Source organism: Apus apus, chromosome 20 (genome assembly GCF_020740795.1).
Source record: "Apus apus isolate bApuApu2 chromosome 20, bApuApu2.pri.cur, whole genome shotgun sequence".
Taxonomy (NCBI): domain Eukaryota; kingdom Metazoa; phylum Chordata; class Aves; order Apodiformes; family Apodidae; genus Apus; species Apus apus.
The window spans coordinates 2,962,526-2,985,803 of NC_067301.1; the positions used below are offsets into that span (position 1 = coordinate 2,962,526).

Below are 23,278 nucleotides of genomic sequence, written 5' to 3' on the forward strand. Positions count from 1 at the left end.
CTGGAAACGTGGTACATGTCACAGCTTTGGTTTACTCAGAACTGGGTGAGCTGGTCAGATTTTCCACTCGGTTACAGCCTGACAGCGGGTTGGGGGGGGATTGTTCAATACTGTGATATCAAGTCAGGGCCTCTGCTCTGCCTGGCATGAGTGCAGGGCACTGCTCGGGCGTTGAGGGCGTTAATGGGCTCGATCCTACGGCCAACACGGGAGAGTTGTTCAAGGCTGAAGGCAGAGGAGGGTAAAGAAATAAGAGCAAGAACGAAAGTGCTCTGGGGCTCAGCAGGCAGGCGTAGCTGTTCCATGGGTGGGCAGGATTTTATCCCCTCAGTCCCAGCACGTGGGAGCAGGGAGGAAGGGCAGCAGCACCAGTGGAAGGCAGCAAACCACAGCAGCAGAAACACTGGTGGCCTGGGGCTGAGGCACAGGGCTGGAGCTAAGGGAAGGGAACTGGGCAGCCCCGTGGACTGACTGACTCCAGGGGTGCTGGTGTGGCAACCACCCTGCTGCTCCAGGGCCATTATGCTGCTGACTGGCTATCTTTCCACATCAGGACATGGTTGCACAGCCATAACCTGCACCTACTTGCAGGTGCCTGGCTAAGGAGGTGCTGTCAGCGCTGCACTTCACCATCAGACAACACCCTGACTCACAGAGCAGGGACACTGAGCTCCCAGGGAGACAACCCTCCCCCCCCGACTGACACGTACCCCCTCGCAGCCACCACAGCTCTCTTCATTAATGCTAATTAAAAAACACTTCCTGCCCTCCCTCATTAACTCGCCTCCGCTTCTGATGGCGAGATGACTGGGGAGTGAAGTCAAGTCAGACCCAAACTCTCCCCACCCAGCCAACGTGCAGGAGAAGCTGGACTTTTCCCCTTCCACTGTGTTGCTCCCTAGGGTGAGGAGCTGTGGGAGAGCTCGGGGGGGACTGCTTGATGTCAGGGCCCTGCCAGGTGGAAAAGCTCTGTCTACCCTGTCCAAGTTGTCTCTAAACACAGTGTTGGCCCAAAGGTTTATAAACTCACCCAGAGTTTCCTAAACAGAACGAGGGCTGTTTAGATGAAACTGAAGCCACCACAAAGAAGAGGTCTGTGTCGCAAAGTGCCTGGAGAAACCTCTGCTGAGCTGCTTCCCCAGCTGCGTGACACTCATGGAAGGTTCATGTCCTGAACCCACAACCTGCTCCTTTTATCTCAGGGACTCAGTGGCTCAAGGCTCCTCTGTGCCTCTTCCCTTCATGAAGTTCTACCCACTGCATCTCCTCTACTCCCTCACATGGAGCTACTTTCACAAAGAACATTGGAAAAATGGCACCTTTCCTTTCTGGAACTGCTTTGGTCCCAGAGAACACAAGGCCAGGATGCCCTCAATCCTGTTTTGGCCCCGGTGAGGCTGGTCAGCAAGCTCACTCTCTGCTGGGGCTGCTCCTGGGATCCCTTACAGAGACAGAACCCAAGTCCCTCCTAGGGCAGCTCCATTAGGTTCCTCTGAAATCAGAGGAAGATGATTCATCCCCACTGGGACTGAACACGCTCTCTGGAAACACACCCCACGAGCACCAAGCCTGCCCTGGCAGGACACGGGGCTGTGAAATCCCCAGGGATGAAGAGACCCAGGGAAGTATCGTGTGGCTTTCAGCACAGTGACCCTGGAGCTTCCAGGGGTACCACAGAGAGGTCATCTCTGTGCAGCCAACGTAGGTCAAGCAAGGTGCTGGAGAGTTGGAGACAGCCCCTTCCTCCCCTCCTCCCCTCTGCTTACCTGACAGAGAGGGTGAAATCTCCCGGGTTGCTCTTACTGGGTCGAGCCAGAAAGCTGCCATGGACACCCCTGGTCAGGAGGAGCTTCTCTGCCTCAATCCCGCTGATGTTGGGATGAAACCACCTGCAAAGTGCAAAGGTGAGATGTGAAATGGTGAGGAGCCTGAGCCTGCCCTGCCCTCCTGCTGCCTGAGGGGCAGACACCATCTCCTTACCTGCAAGGTGGGCACCGAGCCCCAACCCTAGCTAGCAGCTCACCCAGCCCACGTCCTTCACTCAGAAAAGCCCTCCATCCAGGTGCCACCATGAAGAGCTGAAAAGCCACTGAAAATCCACTTTCTAAAGGCCAGGCTCTGAAGGGAGGTTGTAGCAAGGTGGGGGTTGGTCTCTTCTCTCAAGTGAGACAGGACAAGAGGAAATGGCCTCAAGTTGCCCAGGGGAGGTTTAGACTGGATATTAGGAAGAATTCCTTCCTGGAAAAAAGGGTTGTCAGGCCCAGGCTGCCCAGGGCACTGGTGGGGTCCCCATCCCTGGAGGGATTTCAAAGTCATTTAGATGTGGTGCTGAGGGACACGGGTGAGTGGTGGCCTTGGCAGGGCTGGGGGAATGGCTGGATTTGATCTTCAAGGTCTTTTCCAACCAAAATAATTCTGTGACTGAGCAACCTCCCGAGTCCCACAAAGGGCACCCCAGAGTCACCCTGCTCTGGAAGCACCTCCAGCCTGAGCTCCTGCCCCAGCAGAGCTTTCTGCAACGGGGCTGCAGGGGTATTTCTCACAAGCAACGAGCAGATGATCCCCAGCTAACTCTGGAGAGCAACAACCCAGAGTATCTAGTGTTTCTGGGCAGCACCAACCACAGGAGACCAGGCTGCAGACCCAAAACTCCCCCTGGGCAGAGAGGGAGCCCCAGCACAGGGCAGGGCTGCAGTCCCCCCCCCTTGCTCCAAACCACAACACTGAGTTTTCCAAGCAAAGCCAAAGGCAGGTTCCCAGGAGGAGCATTTCTGGAAATGTTTAGTAAACCAGCTGCCCCCACAGGCTCTTGCAGTTGATCTCAACTGCTGCAGAGAAACGTGTGTAACCTCCAGTGCCTGCGTCAGGAAACCCACCCAGAGAGCAACCCCACCACCATCAGCACAGGCTCAGCCCAGGGTGTTTGTCCCCAAGGGACATGGGAAAGGAAAAAAAAAAGGGTCAAGAAATGTCACTGTCTCCTCCATGGCTTGGGCCTTCCTCCCTCCCACCACAAGCCAAACAGTTTTGCTGAAAGATCCTTGAATTCTGGAGGAGGAGAGAGGTCTGTTAGGGAAGGGCCATGGAAACAGATGGTAAACAGGAATCCCAGCCTTTCCAAGCCTCATATTCCTGACACCACGAGTGACACCCTGCCACAAAGCCACCGTGTAGCACTTAAGTGAGGAGCAGAACTGCTGCTGGGACAGGACTCGGGGCCTCTAATGGAGCTTAATGGAGCCCGGGGACCTCACAGCCCTGCCCAGGGCCACCCAGGGGGTTTCCCTGAACGCCTAATGGCCATAAAACCAGCATGATGTTACCAGCCAGAGCACAGCAGGAGAAAGCTAAGGAAACATCTCTGGTAAAAGAAGGGGATGGGAGCTCTGGTAGGCTCTCCTCATCCCCTCTGTCCCTCAAGGCTCCCAGGTGAATGCTCCGTGTCCTGGGATGCTGCATCTCAGCTGGAGCCAGAGCTGTGTGATGCTGAGAACGGACAACTCGGCGTCAGGATGAGGACAGAGGGGCTGGGGCTGTAAATCTTCCAGTGTCCAAGGCTCTGGGCTGCCACAGGGAAGAAGGTGACAGGAGCAGAAGGACCTGATGTCCAACCTTCCAATGTGGAAGGATGGGATGGGAGGACGGTACCTTCTTAATGTCTAACCTAATCTCCCCTCTTCCAGTTTTCATCCATCCCCCTCATCCCATCCCTCCCTGCCCTTGTCCCAAGTCCCTCCCCAGCTTTCCTGGAGCCCCTTCAGGCACTGGAAGGTGCTCTAAGGTCTCCCTGGAGCCTTCTCTTCTCCAGGCTGAACACCCCAACTCTCCCAGCCTGTCTCCAGAGCAGAGCTGCCCCAGCCCTCTGCCCTTTTGGGGCATCCCCAGAGAAGGCAGCCCCAAGCACACACCTACTGCAGCCCCTCTGGTGCTGCCAGGGCTTAGAGGCCAATTCAGCCCAACATCAGCAAGAGGATGTGGAGCAGGTGTGATGGTAAAGCTGCTATTTATGAGGCTTGGAGAAGATCAAAGCAAACGTGGCTCGAGAGACAATGCCCACGCACTGTGTCAGCAGGCTTGGTGCCACACCAGCTCCTGCCCAGCAAGCTGAGGGGGCACAAGAACCTGGAACAGGGAGAGGAGGGGATTAAACCTTCACCAGACATCCCTTCTGCTCTGCTGCAGCCTCTCCACACCTGCTGGTTCTAGTCTGGTTCAACTGAAATCCCATGACAAGACTCATTAACCAAGCACAGCCTGGAGGGAGGGTACTAAATCAATGTAGCCTGCAAATCTCTTCACTTCTACACACAGGTAAATATTTTCCTTTTCTAAAGCAATTAGCACAGGGACAGCTCACGGTGCCAGCGCACATCCTCCAACATCCCCCAAGCCTTCTGTAAACAACTTGAAAACAAACAGAAGGTTTCTCACTACGCTTCCAGGTGATCACAGCCACTGCCACGGCAGGCACAGCCTGGGCTCACTCTCTGGGTGCCAAAGTCACTGCTACAGGAACCAGCCCAAATCCTTCCCTACATCCACAGCATTCTCCCAGTGGATCTCACACCCTGGTGAGAACGGTCAACTGCTTTCTCTGAGAAGGTACACACCTTGTTTTCATCAAATGCCAGCAGAATCTAGATATCCAGCACCCTTTGGCTCATTTCGAGAGCCCAGCTTTTGCACTGAGCAGGTTCTCAGCAGCAGCACAAGCAGCCAGCCCAAAGCAAAGCAGGTGTCAATGCAGCCAGTCTGGTTCCACCAGCAGAGGTGACTCCATCACTTCTAGACAAGAACAGCACCAACAGCAGGGAAGGGCAGGTGGGCTGGGTGCTGAGGTCCTGCAGAAGGACACGCGGGGGCTGTTTGCACAGGGAGGGTGTGAAACGACCTTGGCTGCAGCAAGAGAAGCCTCGGCCCGTGTCTCTGCCCCTTAGGTGATGACCTTCATGAAAGGCAAAGCCTTGAGCTGCAGCAGACCCAACACTCCTCTGTGTCACATCACAGAGGGGGGGGTGAACTCACCGCCCACACTTGGGTTTGAAACTCAGCTGCTACAGTCAGAAATGGTTTCACGCACCGCTCTTCAGAAAGGATTCTCCCCACATGGCACAGGCTGGGCAGGGAGGTTCCAGCCAAAGAGGTTTTAGCTGGAGGTGAGCACTGGCCTCTGCCTGCAAGGGAAAGGTCAGTCCTGTGTCCTGTCGTTCCAGTGGCAGTCCTGCCCCTGCAGGAGGGCAGCTGGGCAGACCCCCAGCCTGGGCCAGGGGGTGGCCTTTGCTCAAAGAGGAGAGCACACGTTCCAAAGCCAGAGCCAGCAGCAAAAGCTCTCCAGGAGCTCTTTCCTGCAAAACCAGGAGCAGCAGCAACACCCTCCTGGCAGGGAGCTGGTGCAGACAATTTCCATTTGCTGGCTCTGGAGCCTCAGCTGGCATTAATTGTTAATGAATAGAAATCCACATCTGTCCTGTCTCCCCGACACATGCGAGATGCTGCTCTCATCTTCTCCCTCTGATTCAGTCCCTTGATCTAAATTGTTCTAGTCCACACCTGCCACTGGCACATCCTCCTCACCTGCTGTCCCTTTCACTCACCCCCTGAGCCATCCACTCCATCTCCCCACCCTCCTACCAAGCAGCAACACACCCACGATCCATCACAGACCCTTAGCAAAGGCTTTCAAGCTGGTTAGGTGGCTAAAGCGATGATTCTGCCCAAGAAATGAGATTTCTTTGCCCAAGAAATGAGATTTCCAGGTTAATCCTGGCTGACATCAGAGAGAAATCACTCCAAGGACGAGGAAAATCTCCTGTCACATAGCTGCCAGCTAAGGCTGTGGATCCCTTCCTCCACTTGGGATGGACACAAGCAAACCATCCAGGGAAGCCAAGACAGTCTGGGCTGATGAAAGTGGAGCCGAGTCCATCTCCAAGCTGCTTTCAGGTCCCAAGCCTGCCAGGACCAGTGCAGGCACAGAAGTCCTTCACCCAAGCACGTTAAGGTGGTGCTTTTCTAAGTCTTAACTCCCTTTACAGCAGAGTCACAAGGAGGAGCAAAGCCCCACGGTCAGGGATGCTGCAGAAAGCTCTCCAAGAGTGGTCCCTGCAACAGGATCTCACCAGGGGAGGCCTGGGAAGAAGAGCATGGGAGAGGCCAGGAGCAGCATGGCTGGATGAAGTTCTGCCAGTGGGACCAAGACTGGGGCTGGTGCTTCACACCCCTGTGGAACCGTTTCCAAGAGGAGCCTAATTTCTATTAAAGCTGACCAGCCTGGGAGGACAACATACAGTTCAAAGAACCTGAGCAGGACTCAAGGTGTCCAGCAGGCAGCTTTGTGCTCCACCATGGCTCCCACAGCCTGGTCTCCAGCACTCTGGGACAGTGGCTTTTGCTCTGCAGAGCCCAGAGCACCAGCACTGGGGGCGAAGAACCATCTGTGAGTCAAAATGCAATCACACCTTTTTATCTCTCTGGGGAAATCCAAGAGTATTAATCGGGTCATCAGCTCAAAAATAGCAATTTTCCAGAAGAACAGGCAGAAAGGGTAAGAAGAAACTGCAGACACAGACCTTCCCTTCTGCTCCGTGCACCACACACCATTTTCACTCTCTGCTAAGGAAGCCTGGGTGAACTTTACAGACAAAAGGTCATGTTCTTACCCTCCTCATTAGATACCCAGTGTGTCAGCCTTGCTATGGGGGGGGAAAAAGAGATAAGAGAGATGAAAAAACAAGAGGGACACATTCATATTTTTCCTTTTGACTCAAAGGAGCCCCTGCCAGGCTGTGACACAAAGCTCCTCAGCTGATGCTCCCACAGGCTCTTCCATCTCAGCCAGGGCTCTGTCCCAACCAGCAAACCACATGGACACCAACACCTCAGCACATTGTGGGGGTTTTTTTCCACATCCACATTCAGCTGCTGGTGGGAAATACAGGAAGAATTCCTGCTGCTAGGCCAGCAGGGGCCTTTGGCACAGCAGCTGCCCTGTCCTGACACTCATTTCATCACACGCCTGGTTCTTCAGCATTTTGATCTGGATCTCTTTTTGTTTCATAGGGACACAGCTCAGCCTGGCTCCAGGAAAGCTGGAAGAAGATCTCTCCACAGCTCCCTGAAAAGGAGGGTGTAGTGAGGTGGGTGTTGGTCTCTTCTCCCACTGAAGAAGAAGAAATGGCCTCAAGTTGTGCTCAGGGGAGGTTTCGATTGGATATTAGGAACGATTTCTTCCCCAAAAATGTTGCCAAGCCCAGGCAGCCCAGGAAATTGGTGGAGTCCCCATCCCTGGAGGGATTGCAAAGTCATTTAGATGTGGTGCTGAGGGACATGGTTTAGTGGTGGCCTCGGTGGTGCTGAATGGTTGGGCTTCAGGATCTCAAAGGTCTTTTCCAACCAAAATGACTCAGGTCTAAAAGGGAGGATGGCTCACTGGAGATGCTGGTTTCACAGCTCCCTGTCCCAGTGACCCTCCCAGTGTCTGGCCAGGCCATGTCCAAGCTGCAGAGCCCCTGATCCCCGCTGCCTGCAGACACAGCAAGCCAGGGGGTTGGTTTGAAGGCTCTGCCTATCTTGGGGACTTCCTCACAGCCCACCCCACGCTGCTGGCTCGGGAAACCTCCCTCACCATCATGGCTTGCACTCCCCAGATAAAGACCCTACAGCCACAAGGAAAGGAAGCCACAGACAAAATTAGGATCCAGGACACAAAAAGAAGAGACATCCTCTGCAGACAAAAAGGACACGGTGCTCCACAGGGCTAGAGCAAACAGTGAGACACCAACCAGAGCATGAGTGGGTGACCTCCAGCTGCAGCACGGGGCCCAGTTGTGTTACAGGCTCCCATGGGTGCACCTGAAGGATGTGAAGGAGACCAGCACCTGCTGCATTGCTGTCTCCTCCTCCCCCCAGTGAGCCCCTGGCATCTCACACCCCCAGCAAGGTCAGCTCCTGCAGACCAGGAACCTGCACACGTGCAGGAACCAAGGGGGATGATGGCCGTGTCTCTTGGAAGCTCTGCCAGCACCGCTGGTTTGCACACACGAGGTGTGGCTGCTCTAGCCCTTAGAGCAACAGGCTGTGAAAGCTCAAGCACATCTTGCACGAGCCCTCCCCTGGCTAAAAGCACATCACAAACTGCAGAAGCAGCAGCTCTGGGTTTCTCTTTGGCCACCTTGTGCAGCCAGGAGAGTCCACCCCAAGGGTGGCAAGCGAGGACACAGTGATGGCACAGGGGACAGTGACCACACGCCAGAGAAAACTCCAGCTGACCATTCCACTCTGCTGCAGAGACAGAGGGGGGGGGGTCAATACAAAACAGAGCGTGTCTGTGTCCCCTCCTGCATTCTTCAGCCCGTGGTGCCTGTGGCTACCACATGGCTCACCCTAGCCACAGGACACTGCCAAACATGGGGCTCCAGCTGGTCCTCTCTAGCCACAGGAAGAGATGCTTCAAACCAAGAACTGAAGGCAGGAAGGAAAGAGTTGTTAGAGAGCCTGGCCTCCCACCACAAGTGGAAACTTATGTTCTCACTTCCAAAACAAGATATTACATGCTCTTTCTGGGATGCAAGAGTTCCTTCTCCAGAGCATCCCATGGATCTCTACCCCACAAGGGCCTGGCCCCACCAACGTACACGTGTTATCAACAGAGCACTCTGAGGACAGAGTCACAGCAGCAAGAAGAATGTAGGAACACAGGCATATGAGCCACAGGAAATGAAAATCAGTCATTTAGAGACCACCTCCTGTCAAACCTCAAAGAAACTCTTGTCAACTGCAGAGAAGAACTGATGGGACTTGAAGAAAAGAGGCTGGGACAGGCACTGGCAGCTGGTGCACATTCCCACAGGCAGCAGAAGACTTCAGACACCAGGTGCCTTTCCAGAACTTTCCAGCCAGGAACCAAGGCCAGTTGGTAGCTCAGCAGAAGGCTGCTCCAGGAGGACAGCAGGGTGCAGGATGCTACCCAGCTGATTTACCCCCAGCCTCCACGCTGCCTGCACGGATCCAGGAGCAATCCCACGGCCAACAGATGCTTTCAGGAGCAAAACCTGCTCCTGCCCAGTACAGGCACAATCCCCACAGGTTTTGCTGGCTTATTAGCACGTGCTGCAGAACTTCCCAGGGACAGGAGCACAGCACAAGCCCAAAACTGCTGGGAAAAAGACACAAGTTTTGCCTGACTTGTCTCAGTTTCCATGGGATGGGAGGAGCAGGCCTGGCTGTATCAGGCCAACCTGCATTTCAACACCCAGACTCACCTGCACCAGCAGGACCCTGGCTGCTGGGACTCTCCCAAGTCAATCAGAGGATTCACACCCATGTCCTCTTAATTAAAAAAGGAGTAGCCAAGTCCCCCCAGGCTGGTTGGAGCACATCAGCCCTGAAGCTGTGTGAGGTTTTTATTTTCAGCTGCAACTTTTCTGACTTGAACTTCTATTGGAATTAGCCTTTTCTACTCCCTGCACTGTCAGGACCACCATGAACACCTGAAACTCAGCCAGAGGAGGCTCTACCTACTGGTCTCAACAGATCTAACAGGAGAAATCTCCTTTCATTGATGGAAATGTACTGGCCTCCACGTTACAGATGTTTCTGTTCTCATAAAGCAAGTTAAAATTAAATTGCAGGCCCACCTGGCAGGCAGCTGGGGCTTTAAAAATACACATCACCAGCCAGCACAGAAAGTGGCCCAGCTGCTGTCTGACTGACAGGCTTCCTCCTGGAGCAGAAAAGTGCTTGTTTAGCTGCTGTGCTATGATGCAGTGAAGCACAACACACTCAAAGAAGAGAACAGAGCCTGAGAAACCAGCCCCTGCTGCCACACAAAGAGAACAGCACTGAAATGAGGTGAGTGTAGAAAAAGCCTTGGGATGCTCTTGAGATACAACAGAGTGTAAGCTGCCACCAGGCTTCCATCCTCTGAACCCCTGGGGAGCACTGCAGCCCACGCCCATGGAAGGAAGGAAGGAAGAAAGGAAAACCCAAGGCATGTTCCGCGTGGCAAAGAGCCACAGCCACTTGCACAACGGCCCTGTTGCATTTCACAGCCTCAACCACAGCTCCAGACTCTGCCCCACTCCCTCCTGGATGCATTCCCTGGATGCATTCCCTGTGTTTCCAGCAGGCAGGACTGTGTCCTGCACGCTGAGCCTCCTGGCCCAGCAGAGGGATCGTTTCAGGCCCCCTTCCCTACTCCAGCAGGACCCTTTCCCACACACCTGCTTCTACACCTTCCACACCCCAAATGACCTCCACTGCTTCAGAAACTGCACTTCTGACTTCATGCCATTTCCAGGTGGTCTGGAAGCACCTACCAAACTCAGAGATGCCCAGCACCTTGAAGGGACAATGCTCCAACAAGCAGTTCCCAGAGCATGACACGGCGGAGCAAACGGAGAGATGAGCCAGTAACTATTAGCCCAGCATTGCTAACGAGGTAATTAGGGATAAAAATCTAATAACATCACGAAATAGCACAGTGCTCACAGCAGGGGGTCACCTCTCCCAGGCTGCAGTCAGCACCAAAAGCCTCGTCAGTAATTGCATTCATTATGGCAATCACACACACAAAACTGCTAACACCACACAAGGAGAAAGTTACCAGCACCCATGGGCAGCAGAGGCATCTGAAGGGTAGTGTCCTCTGGAGAGTCTTGCTCTTCTGCAGAGAATTTGCTAATGAGCACCCTTAATTAGTCTCCCCACCTTTCTGTGCCAGCTGACCCACAGGGGTGACCTCCAGCCTTCTCCCCTCCGCTCGGTTCCCGCTCAAAAATATCAGCTTTGTTAAAAATAGCAGCTAGACACACACACACAGAGCAGATCTCCTACCTCACCATAACTGGTCAAGGCTCCTGACCCAGCAGAGAGACGCGTTAGTCCACAGAAACCACAGGGCAGCCCAAAAGGCAGCAAGACCCACAGGGTTTGGGAGGTGGGGAGAACTTGCTCTAGGATGTGCAAGGCAGCTCGTTGCCCGATAGGAACATTCCAGCCTCCAGCATCCTTCAGGAGGGTTGGCCAAGGTGGTGGAGCCTGGGAAGTTTCAAGTGAAGAGGTGGCAGCTGGTTATTTACCAAAAAAACACACAACAGCCCAGCTTATTCTGGAAGGGAGCGGGGGTGGTGAGAAGAAAAGGAAGTCATCTCGTTCTCTTATCAGTACGAAGCCGGCAGCTGTGAATTCAGTGCTCAGGAGGGGACTGGGGAGGGCAACCACCACACGTGACAGCTTCAGTCTGTCAGCTCATGGGCAGCCAAAGCTACAGGGGGGAGGAAAAAGAATGGCTGGTGGGCAAAGCTGTGGGGCTCCTGTATCTGAACGGCCCGTCCTACCAAAACCTGCCTCCCCCGCGCAAAGCCGAGTCGGAGGTTTCTGCTGGGCTGGAAGCAGCAGGCATGGCCTTCAGTCGTGGGACCAAGGGAGATCACCAGCTCAGGGATCTGGGCTCTGCTCCCTCGGGAGCAACCCTCAGGATACTCAGATGCCCTGAAAAACCTTTGCATCCCTGCTTGCTTTTTGGGTTTCCTGCTTGGAGCTTAAAAGGCCGTTCCCTCCGTTTGGCCCTGACTGGGTTTCTCTGCCCCCCAAAGCAGGGTTTGTGACCCACCGTGGGGCACCTCCTCTCTCAGCCCTGGGAGCTCCCATGTGCTGAGCAGCACGTACTGCCAGGCCCCAAGGACAAGGGTACCTCGGGCAGAAGTGGGTCTGCACAGCCCTTCGGAGGTGGCTCTTCCTGGGCAGCTGGCAGGAGCACACGGGACACGAGGCTGGAGGGCACCCAAGGTAGAGCCCAGTCCCCCTTCTTCAGGCACAAAGAGAAATGAGCCCTTCCTGGGGGCGATGCAGAAGAGAACCCAGTTCTCTGCCCTGACGAGAAGGGACACTCAACACGGGTGGTTAGATGGCCAAGCATCTCCATCTCTCCAGGTCTGGGGTTTAACGTCGTGATAGTGGGTCCACGGGGGGAGATAACACCTTGTGTTAGATCAGATGGCACCACTGGAAAATGCAGACAAGCTTTCAGGCACACAGACCTTCCCTCATGCCACCCCTGGGCAGAAAGAACTTGTGTTCCCACTCCTGCAAGAAACCAAGGGCTGCAGTGACAGAAGAGAGCTCCTCTCTCCCAAACACAGCAGTAAAGCCTCAAAAATCTTCTTTGCTGTCCCTGGGAAGGACATTGCCTGGAACTGGCACTTGAGCTCTCTCCTTATCCCCAGAGCATAAACAGAAGACAGATTTTCCTACTGAGATCACCCTGACAGCCAAACTCTTCCAAAGACGCTCAACAAAATATCCAGGGAATAGAAACTCATCCTCTTTCCTTCTCTGGGTCATCATCCCAAGGCTGAAAGCAACACTGGAAAAAAAAACCAAACCAGGTTTTGCCACGGGAAGAGCTGAAGTGGCATCAAACAACCAAGGGCATCAGCAGCTTCCCAACTGGACCAGGCCTGGGCTTTGTGCACTGCCCTGCAAACCTGGGCTTTGGAACACCCAGCAGCTTCCTCCTGAGCACCCAGACACTTCTCCCCTGCTGGTGTGGGCAGAGGTCAGAGATGCCAGAGAGAACAGCTGCAATGCTGCAGGAAAAAGGGGAAAATGAAGAGGTTCCAGGGAGCTGGGGCTGCCCCTGCACAGCACACCCCCCCCCAGGGCGGCAAAGTGGGTGCTGAAGAGCTGGTGTCTCCCTGGGGGCTCTGACAATCACAGGATCATAGAATCATAGGACTATTCAGGTTGGAAAAGCCCCTCGGGATCACCCAGTCCAACCATCATCCCTACTCTACAAAGTTCTCCCCTAAACCATCTCCACCAACACCACAACCAAATGACAAACACACCTAGGGATGGTGACTCCACCACCTCCCTGGGCAGCCTGGTCCAGTATCTAACCACTCTTGCTGTGAAAAAAAAATTCCTAATAGGATTATGGCCCTGGTTTGGTTGGGAAAGACCTTTGAGACCATCGAGTCCAACCATTCAGCCCTGCCAAGGCCACCACTGCCCCGTGTCCCTCAGCACCACATCTACAGGGCTTGGAAATCCCTGGGCAGCCTGGGCCAGGGCCTGACAACCCTTTCCAGGAAAAAAATTGTTCCCAAGATCCAGTCTCAACCTCCCCTGGCACAACTTGAGGACATTTCCTCTTGTTCTCTTGCTTATTCCTTGAGACCCCCCCCCCCCAGCTGCTCCTGCTCTGACCTGTGCTCCAGCCCCTTCCCCAGCCCCACTGCCCTTCTCTGGACACGCTCCAGCCCCTCCATGTCCTTCTTGTCCTGAGGGGCCCAGAACTGACCCCAGGGTTGGAGATGCAGCCCCAGCAGTGCCCAGCACAGTGAATCCTGCTCAGCCCCTGCTCCCCACAGCTCCCACTGTCACCCCTGGGCTGAAGGAGCCAACCTGCCTCCCTGGGAAGTGCACCATGTCCACCCCAGGCTGGGAGGAGAACACTGAGCAAGGAGACACCTTTCTTCAGCATCCCCCAGACTCAAGTGATCTCAGAAGCCTCCAGGCTGCTCAGAAATGTTTCTGCAGTGCTAACTGGGCTGTCAACTCGTGCTTAAATGTCCCCCCCCCCCCAGGACATTTATCATTTGCAACCAGATTGCTGGAGCTCAGGCCAGATGTTTGCATGAGATCCCACCCTGTTTTCCTCAAGCTCTTTCCTTGACACTTCATTAATGTGCTTGATTGCTGCTGCAGGGCTTCTTCAGAGCCCAGACCACATCTCAGTGTCCTCACTACGTGACACCCTCGTGCCCCCCACAGCTTTTTAGCCATCCCTTCCCTGCAGGAACCTGTTCAGTGCTCCCTTCTCCCCCAACACTCTTGCCAGCCCCTCTGCCATGGAGCCAGGGAAACCTGCAGCAGCTGGAGCAAGAGTCTTCTTCTGGGAGAAAGATCTCAAATATTTAATACATATGAATTAGTTAATACACTTTAAACAAATATTTAATAAATATTGACTCCTGTATAAGCCAAAGAAGGGAGAAGAAATGGCTGCCTGCTTTCCCCTAGGTAGAGTCACTGCCCAAACACCTCTTGGTGACAAGAGGTGGGAGGATTGTCCTGGCTGATGGCACCACAACTGCTGCAGGAGCAGATGGTTTCTAGGATGAGGGACCACGTGCAAACAGCCTGGACCCAAGATCAGCAGCCTGGAGGCACTCCCCTCAGCACCAGCCAGGGGTAATCCCAGCTTCTTTCTACTTGTGCTGGTCTGAAGACCCTTAATTCTAAGGGGGCTAATGCTAAACACCAGGCTAGAGGGGTGGCTTTGGAGGAGCCAGTCCAGATCCCAGAGATGCATTGTGTCCCTCTTCTTCCAGGGGTCAGGAGGGACACCCCAAACCTGCTGATTTCAAACACTTCAGAACGCTGCCTTCCTCCCCAGACTGCACTTTCTCCAAGTACAGCAGTTCCTCTTAGCTCTGACCAGCGAGATGTCAACACCAACACCTTCCCCCCCCCCTGCTTTCAAGCTACAGCAGCAACACCAACTGACACCTCAGCTCCCCGGGCAGGACTGAAACCCTGCTCCGAGCTGGTGACAGCAGCTGCTGGGTTGGTTGAACTCTGAGAGCAACCAGGCACTGCTGGTGCAGCACTTGCACGGGTCGGAAGCAGCCCAGACTGAAGAGGTGTCCTGGAGTGGGACCTGCAGCCCCAACAGCAGTTGATGGGCAAGGAAGAGCCTTGCAACACACGTGCAGCTCCACTCACCCACCACCTGGCCGAGACAGCCCCCAGGACAACCCTGAGCCTGGGAAGAAGGCTTGGAAGAAGGAAGGCAATGGAAAGCCTGGCAAGGCACAGGTCCCAGCAGCTGCCCAGCGAGCAGGGGTGACACCTCAGTGCCCCCTGGCAGCCCCTGACCAAAGGGTCAGCCGTGGGTGTTTCGAGTTCCTTTGCTCCATCTGGTGGCTGGCAAGTTTTTTCAAGCCCTGCAGAGCAAAGAGGCTGCTCCCTGCTCACCTTCTGGGCTGCCTGAAGCTGAGCAGCTTTGGGTGAGCCCCTTGGGTTCAGGCAGGGGAGCTCTTTGAGAGGGCAGGAAGCTGCAGAATCCTCCCGGGAGGGGACCAGCCCCACCTTGGACCACCGGGGTCATGGTGAGTAGGAGAACCTGAAGAGTTAGTTGGTTCAGAACCCATCACTGGGGCACCTGATCTCCACCCTGGGAGCTCTCTGGGGAGTCCTGCTCTCCAGGTTGCACAGTGCAAACCACAGGTGGGCACCTTTCCTCCAGCAGCAGCCCCAGAGAACTGGTCTGAGAGCAAGTCAAGGAGCCGTGGCAGAGCCAGAGGGGCTGCACAGACCAGCTCCCAGCAGAGGGAAGCACTTGGCTCCCACCCCTCCTGCTGGGAAAATGGGAGTAGGATAATGCTTAAGCACTCGTAGAAGGTCTTGGGTTGGAAGGGACCTCTAAAGGTCATCTAGTCCAGCCCCTCTGCAATAAGCAGGGACATCTCACACTAGAGCAGGGTGCTCAGAGCCCCATCCAGCCTGACCCCGAGTGTCTCCAGGGAGGTGGCACATTCAGACCTGGGCTGTGGGAAAAGAACTGTGCTCCCCTCAGCCAGGAGTGAAACAACTTCTTGCTAGGATGAGGCCAAGGGCAGAAAACCCACCCTGAGCCATTCTCCCAGGAGCTGTGGAAAACCAAAACCACCTCCCAAGGCAGCAGAGCCAGCCCAGGAACCCAGGAGCTCCAGCTAACCAGGCTCTTCCTCCTTCAGCAGGTTCCTCTCCAAGAACCACCACCAAACAAATAAATCACCGAGGCAGTAGGAAAGGAAGGCAAGAGCAGAGCCTGGGAGGAGAGGGACCAGATGGGTGGGTGGCCTCGTGCTACAGCATCTGGGCTTCCCTGGGCTCCATCCCACTTGGCAGCAGCAGGAGAGGAGATTCCTGCCCCGTGGCCCCTGCCCCGACACGTCGTGCTCTGCCCGAGCCCTCCTGCTGAGCCCAGACACCCTCAGCTCCCAGGATCACCCAACCCCACCAGCTCATTAAAAACCAGGAGGTTTGATTTCAGACCTGGGCAGGGTGACAAGACAAAAATACAGCCCCGTGTCCCCTTTGAAGGGTTGCCAAGGCTATTTCTTTTTTTTTTTTTACCTGGATGCATCATGAGGAACTGGAAAGGGGAGGGGGGGGGGTTAGAGAGGGGGGAGGATATAATCATATCATGGTTATATTTAGAATTTAATCAGTCCAGGGCTTGTTACACTTCTTGGAGAGGAGACTGGTGGGAATATTTCAGGAGGGTGGAACAAACAAATAAACAAAAATACCCCCCTCCCAAAAAAAAACCCCAAACAAACAAACCAAGGATAAATATAAGCCCTGGCAAGGACCTTACATGGTAGGGATGCTGCTCAAGGGTGTGAAGGGGGATTTTTTTGGTTGTTGTTGTTTTGAAATGAAATCTTTTTCACCTTCCCACCCTCCTGAAACCCCCAAGGCAAACAACCCATCCCAAGGGATGGGCTCTCCTCTGTGTCCAGGATCCACAGACACTCCCCAGGTCCTGAGATCTCGAGCTGCTTCCCTCTGTCAGGGGCTGTGGAGGGGAACTGCAAACCACAGCAAACCATGGGATTTTACCAGGGCTTTGGCATCCCAACCACTGCCTTTTCCCACCCCCTGGGCACCCACAGCACCCATCTCCCCAAACCACCTCAGTCAAGGCAGACAGAGCCCAAGGTGCTCAGCCCTGTTCCCACTCGTGTCCTGGAGGGTGAGGCAGAAGGAAACAGGATTTCCAAAGCCAGGTGGGAGAGGGGACCAGGGACCCTGGGAAAGCTCCTCTCTCCATCATCTTCTCTCCCCCTCAGCTGGGTTAAAATAGCCACAGCAAGACCCTTGAAGACTCACTGGTACAGTCTGACCAAAAAGGGAACTTTCAGAAGTGCCACATTTCTTATTTAGCACCTGCTCACGAGGAGAAGCTTCTTCCTACCTAGCTCTTCTGGTGGGGACTCTTGCAAGCCTGAGATGTATTTAAGTGGAAAAAAAGTAAAATTCAATCTCTTTTGTAGCAGCCAGAGGAGCTGAGCAGACAGCTCAGGAGTCATGGCCCCATCCAGATAAGTCCAATGACTGTACAGTGGGAATGAGAGGAATTTCCAGACCTCGTTATCTTAAGGTCACAGGCAGGTTCTTGCTCAACTGGATGGAAAGAAGGAAAAGGACAGGGCTGAAATGAAAGAGATCTCAACAGCACAGAGATCCCCTCCCCCAGGTAATGCAAAAGGTATGAAGATCACCTGGCCTGCAGGGTGCTGGACACCTGCACAGCAACCCTGTCTCTGTGCAAGAGGGGCCGTGGGGAGATGCACGTGGAGGTGCCTGGATTTGGCACCTGCCTCTCCCTGCTGCCACAACCTTTCCTCCCAGGCCAGCCAGCTTTCCCACCACTAGCACTTGTGTTGTCCTTGGGAAGATCAAGACACACACCCCACAGCAAGCCCAGGCTGGGAACCACCCCCACCAGCTTCGTGCACAGGAGACCTTGAGCAGATCCTTGCTACCAGCCGGGCTCTTCACCTGATCAGGTCATCAGGAGAGCTGCAGCCAACACCAGCTCACCCTCTCCTCCCCCAGCTCTCCTTTCCACACCAAGAAGCTGCCACAAAGCAAGATAAACCTAATCCCTCCTTGCTGGGAGAGGCTTCCCCAGCCCACAGCCCTCCCTGAGGGGCTGTGGGGGACGCTGCCGTGATTCGCCCTGGCCAGTAGCCACAGCTGGGCCCAGTGACCAACTCCTCCAGGCCCTGATCGGGGTGCCTGCTTGTGCCCCAGTGATGGGGGCAGGACAGAGCTCATTTGACCCCCAGCCAGGGCTCGTGGAGGCCCCAGAGCCCCTGCCAAGGAGCCAGCCGGGATGGGGCTGCGGGGTGGAGATGCTGAGACCTTCCCATTGCAAAAGAAGATGCAGCAGAGGATGAGGCTTATCTCTTTCTCATGTCCATGAGAAAAATCTCCAACACAGAGCCAAGGGGGGCTGCAAAGTAGGGTGTTCCCCCCCCCCAGGTCCTCCCAAGGAAAGCCTGATGCCCTCAGTCACACCCTCCCAGGCCACCCGAGAGATGCTTCTACTGCAGCCGGGTCAAAGCAACATCCTCTCCACATCAGACCTGCCTGGTATGACAGCCACAGCATCTGCTAGAGGAGAGCAGCAGCTCAGAAAGCCCAGGGGGAGATGCTGAAGCGTCCATCTCCTCCAAGTATGTCCCTCAGCCCCTGCAAGCAGGCAGAGGTCTCTGGAGAGCACCACGGCACAAGCAGCAGCAGGAGTTGTTTGCAGAAAAGAAACCCTGCACACACAGGAAGCACACAGTTCCTGATCTCCAGCTTGGTTTAATGAGAAGAATTTCCTTCTTCCCCTCAGACTTGGGCAGGAAGCCTGTGAACAGCCCAGCCCCATCATCTGATTAGGCCCCGTCCCACGCACATTTCCTGGAACGTGCCACTGGAACCACCTTCCATCCCACCCCACCAGGCACCTCAGAAGGTGCAGCCCTGCCCAAGCCACTGCTTTTTGGTCACAGCAGGGAAAAAGCAGGAGAAGTCACCCATTCCCCCTGCAGAAAAAGGACCAGCCAATGCTCCAAGAGCTGTAGCCTCAGGAGCACTTCTGCCCCCAGAAGGTGTGGGCCTGTTTTAGGCTTGGAATTGGCTCTGTTGGTCCCTCAGGGCAGGGATGTAACCCCAAATGGCAGCAAATAGCAAGTTTTTAGTGAGCGACCAGACTGCAAGGGTGGGAGGGTGACCACCAGAAAGACTCTGGGGAGATTGGTAGGACACCAGCAGCCTTCTCCAGGCTCCCTTAGGAGCAACACGTGCACCTGGACCCCTGGGACTGTCCAGCTGGATGCTGCTGCAGACATATATATATAGATTTATATACATATTTATGTATAAAGCACCTTTCACCATATTGATAAACATTCTTTGAAATAACTCTGATGGAACCATCCCCTTGGAGCAAGGCCTGCACCTGGACCCCTGGGATTGTCCAGCTATAAGCAGCAGCACCCACCTATATACATACATTTATAAAGCTCCTAACACCATATTGATAAACATTCTTTGGAACCACTCTGACAGACCCCTTCCAAGCAAGACCTGCACCAAAACCCCTGGGACTCTCCAGCTGGAAGCTGCTGCTCCACTGGCAAAGCCCCACTGGAGCATAAAGCTCCCACCCATTCGTTCAGGTGCCTCTGAGGTTCCTGAGAAGAACCACCTCCTAGAAACCTGCTGAATTGAAACCCTGCTGGAAGCAGCAGCCAGAAGCTCTGGTACCACCCAGCCACAAAGGAAACTGGCCCTCAATATAGCTTTGGCAGTGGGAGCTGGGAGGCTGGTTTCCTCCTGGGTGAGCTCTGCCTTGCCCTGTTGCTGCAGCCAGCCAGGAATTCTCCTTGGCAGCCTGAAGAAGAGGTCCAGCTGCAGCTGAGAAATGTGCTCCAGGGCCTTGAGGGCTTCATTTGTCTTGGGATCATAATGTGAGCAGCTCGCTCTGCTTTGGGGGGAACCAATAGGATACTGGAAAAAAAAAATAAATCACTGAGGGCCTGATCCAAAAGCTCTCCCAGGCAAGGCTGGATCTCTCCCTCAGAGTGATGATCTCCCTGGAAGAGGGGAGAGAACAGTGCATTTCCACATTTCATGACCTGCAGCAAGGAACTCGCCCTATCTGGAAAGGAGCAGCAGGCTGGGGGCTTGTGATTGAAGTGCAATTTAAGCTGCTGCCAACGTCCTCATCCTCATTTATCACAGTGAAGCCTGGTGAAAAAGCAGGTCTGCTCCTTCCACTGGCAGAGCATTTCCCAGCTCTCCTCTCCCCGCCTGCCTGGGCAGTCTTAAAAGCCTCTGGGCTTTGATTCTCCCACCCTGCTGCTAACAGAGCCTGTGTCCAAAGACACCTTCACAAAGCCTGGCCAGGGAGAGACACCCAGGGGAAATCTGAGCTGAGGTTCAGGTGCCATGAGGGCAAAGGAGGGGAGGAAAAGGCACCAGCTGCCTCGCTGGGAAGGTCTCAGGAAGCCTGTTGATGTGAGCAAGGCAGGGTGTGAAATCAAGCTGCTTTGCTGGGACCTCTCCCCATCTGCTCCAACTCGCCCTCCCTCTTGGTGCCCAGTATCCAGAGCCCAGTGCTCCAGTCCTGCCTGAGGAGATGGAAAGGAAAAGGGTCAGACCCACAGCCCACATGGTTCCAGCCACCAGCACCCTCAGCCCTGCCCACGATGTGCTGTTGATGGGTACAAGTGGGGGATCTAGTGGGAGGTGTCCCTGCCCATGCAGGGGGGTTGGAACTAGATGATCTTTAAGGTCCCTTCCAACCCAGACCAGTCTGGGGTCGTTCTATGAAGACCCCAGATGCCAGAACACTGACCTGGTTTTGCTTCCTGGACCCAAAATTACCACATCATCCCCCCCCCAAGTTGCCAAAGTAATCAGCTACTGCAAACACTGAAGGTTAATATTTACATGTTGGATTCAGTGCAGGAAGCGGGTGTTTTTCTCACTGGAAAAGGGAGTGGGAAAGCTGGGACCACAGGCTGCTCAGGGAACTGGCCTTCTATCCCCTGTCACTGCAGCAGATGCTCCAGGCTGCTGAGCAGGGAAGGCTTCAGGATCCAGCTGGATGCATTTGATGTGCAGCAAGCAGGGAAAACCATTGTGGGGAAAGCACGTGCAGGGCTCGGGCCAGTCCTGAGTGCTCAGCCATGCTGGAGCAGCCACCACTTCCCACCCCGGGGGCTGCAGCAGCCCAGCTTATGCTCCTCATTACAAGGGATCCAAGACTTCAGAGGGAACCACCCACAACGTGCCAGAAAATCCGTGTGGACAAAGCAGTTCAGCTCTGGGACAGGGCCACTCTGGGACAGAACCCTGCAGGCCTGGGGCAAAGCCCTGCTTTGGGGACAATCCTCCCCCAGAAGGCAGCATCAATCATTTCCTCCAGACTTGCCCTTCCTCCCAGCCATGGCATCCCAGGAAACCTGGCTGGAAAGGAAAAAAACCTGCCCTGCAGACAAGGGCAATGCCCAAACCAGCTGCCACTGGCTGAGCACTCCAGACACTCTGCAGCTCCTTTCCAGGAAAAGAAACAGGGGGTTTGGGACCTGCAGGCTGCTCCTCAGCCATGGGGGTGTCTCAGGTTCATCCATGATCCCCCCACCATAGCAAACAGCCCCTAATGGCACCTGAGCAGACACAGAGCAGAGGAGGGGCAGCTGTTACTCTTGGATTCCCAGGCTCTTGCCCTTCCAGAAGAGCTGGGATTTCCCTGTCCTTGCAGCACCTCCTTGACCTCCAAACCTCTCCTGCAGTTGAGGGGTCCCATGCCAGTGAAGGTGGGAGAGGGAAAGAAACCATCATTCTCTCCACATGCTGCTGCTGAAGGAATAAGAGAGCCAGGCCCTGGCAGCAGCTCTGAGCTGACTCTGACACAGCTGATGGTTCAGGCTGATGGCAACAAATTCTCACAAATTCTCCCCCCTCCTTAGGTGATCAGATCTGTCCCTCCTTCCCTACAGGCTGGTGGCCCAACACGCCTGCTTCCTGAAGCCATTCCCTGGATTCAGACCTTGCCCCTGTACCAGGGCAGAAGGGGATGCAGCATCCTTCAGTCCCAGCAGATGGTCTTGAAAGCTCCACTGCCCCCACCAGAGCACCCCACCTCGCAGCCAGGGGACAGCCCTGGACCTGAGAACCAGCAAATCCAGCCAACTCCAGCACACAGGTGGGAAGGATGAGGGCAGCAGAGGCTGGGAGCAATCGGCCCCCAACACCAAAGCCAACCCACCCAGCTCCCAGCCCTTCCCAGGGCTCCTGCAGGGAGCAGCATGACAACCACCTTGCTCTCCAAGCAGGCTGCTGGTGATGCCCAACAGGGTGGGGTGAGCAAGGCAGAGGTAACTGTGGATAAATATTGACTTGCCTGTGGGCTCAGAGAGCACGGGAATGAAATCCAGGGCCCCCAGGTCCCAGCCCTCTGCTCTCTACTCCATCACCCATCCCCAAGCAGGGTTTGTAGCTCCAGGTGGTGCCCAGATGAGCACTTGCCTCCTCTTCCTCAGCTGCTTCTCCACACTTTGAGCCAGGCAGACACTCACACAGGGCAGGACAGGCCAGCCAGCCAGTGCTGGGTGGCAAAAAGAGACCCAAAACACCACAAAGCAACCAAGCCCCTCAGTCCTGGCTTTGCAGGAACAGGCCTGAGGAGACTCTGGAGCTTCTACATGCTCAAGAGATGGTTTTGGGAACCCCACTCAGCACCTGCCCTTCTTGGGTCCTGTCCCAACACCCCAGGGGTGCTCCCTGTCCCAAAACTGAGCCCGATTCCCACTTGGAGTGCCCACCAGCTGGAGGGCTCCTCCCCAGCCTCACCCTCCTGGGGTTTACAGAACACCCCTGACTTCTGGTAGCAACCAACGCTTCCTTGGGTCACCTGGAGGCTGCAGAAAGACAGACGAGAAGGAGGAACCCCCAAACCAGCTGTTAGGAAGCCCCTCTGCACTGAAGCCTGGGGGGAGCCTTGGGTGGGACCTGGTGCCTGGAGCTGGCAGCCAAACGGGCACAGAAAGACCATCCCCTGGATGACTAATGACCACTCAGCCACGGCAGGGGAGGAGGAACTGAGGAGGGACCATGTCCCCAAGTCGCACAGCCTCCTTGTGTGAGTCCTCGGGGGGGGAAAAAGAGACTGAAGCTTTGAAACGGCTTCTCTGGGAGAGGCTGGGGAGGCACCACCGACACACCAGAGGCACCACAGGGTCTTTCCTCCCCCCCCCCGACTCTGCTTTCTCCAGCTCACAGCCCACAAAGTTATTCCAAGCAAGTTTCACGCCTTGTTCCCGCACCAGCGGGATCTCCAGCATCTCCAGCCTGGACGAGATGCTTCCAGCAGCCGCTTCTCCCGGGGCGCTCGTCCCGTCCAAGAGGGACCCGAACAGCCCTCGGGGCAGCGGCCAAAAGCTCCTGAGCCCCAGGGCCAACAGCAGCAGCAGCCTGCGAGCCCAGCACGGCCACCGAGCTGGGGCAGCCGGGCCAGCACAACCACCCGCGGGGCAAAGGAGGCAAAGCCCAGCGCTGCGGGAGCGGAGGAGGAGGCGGCGACCGGGTCTGGTGGCCACGGAGGCTCCGGCGGTGGCCACGGCAGCGGGGGGAGCCGCTCGGTCCTTACCTGCGGGAGGTCATGGCTCCGCGGGGCTCCGCGGGGCTCCGCGCACCGTCCCGCTCCCGCACCGACTGCCCG

At 55.4% G+C, this 23,278-nt stretch overlaps 1 protein-coding gene across 1 annotated transcript in view; it reads right to left on the bottom strand.

Moving 5' to 3' along the window:
* Positions 1–23,278, bottom strand: part of LOC127392991 (tyrosine-protein phosphatase non-receptor type 11-like) — a 40,878-nt gene extending 17,600 nt beyond the window's left edge. The window contains exons 1-2 of the mRNA XM_051637571.1: positions 23,207–23,278; positions 1,767–1,889 (exon numbers count right to left, since the gene is read on the bottom strand). Of these exons, the coding sequence (XP_051493531.1) occupies positions 1,767–1,889; positions 23,207–23,220 (137 nt within the window). The 5' untranslated portion in view covers positions 23,221–23,278. The remainder of the gene's footprint in view (positions 1–1,766; positions 1,890–23,206) is intronic.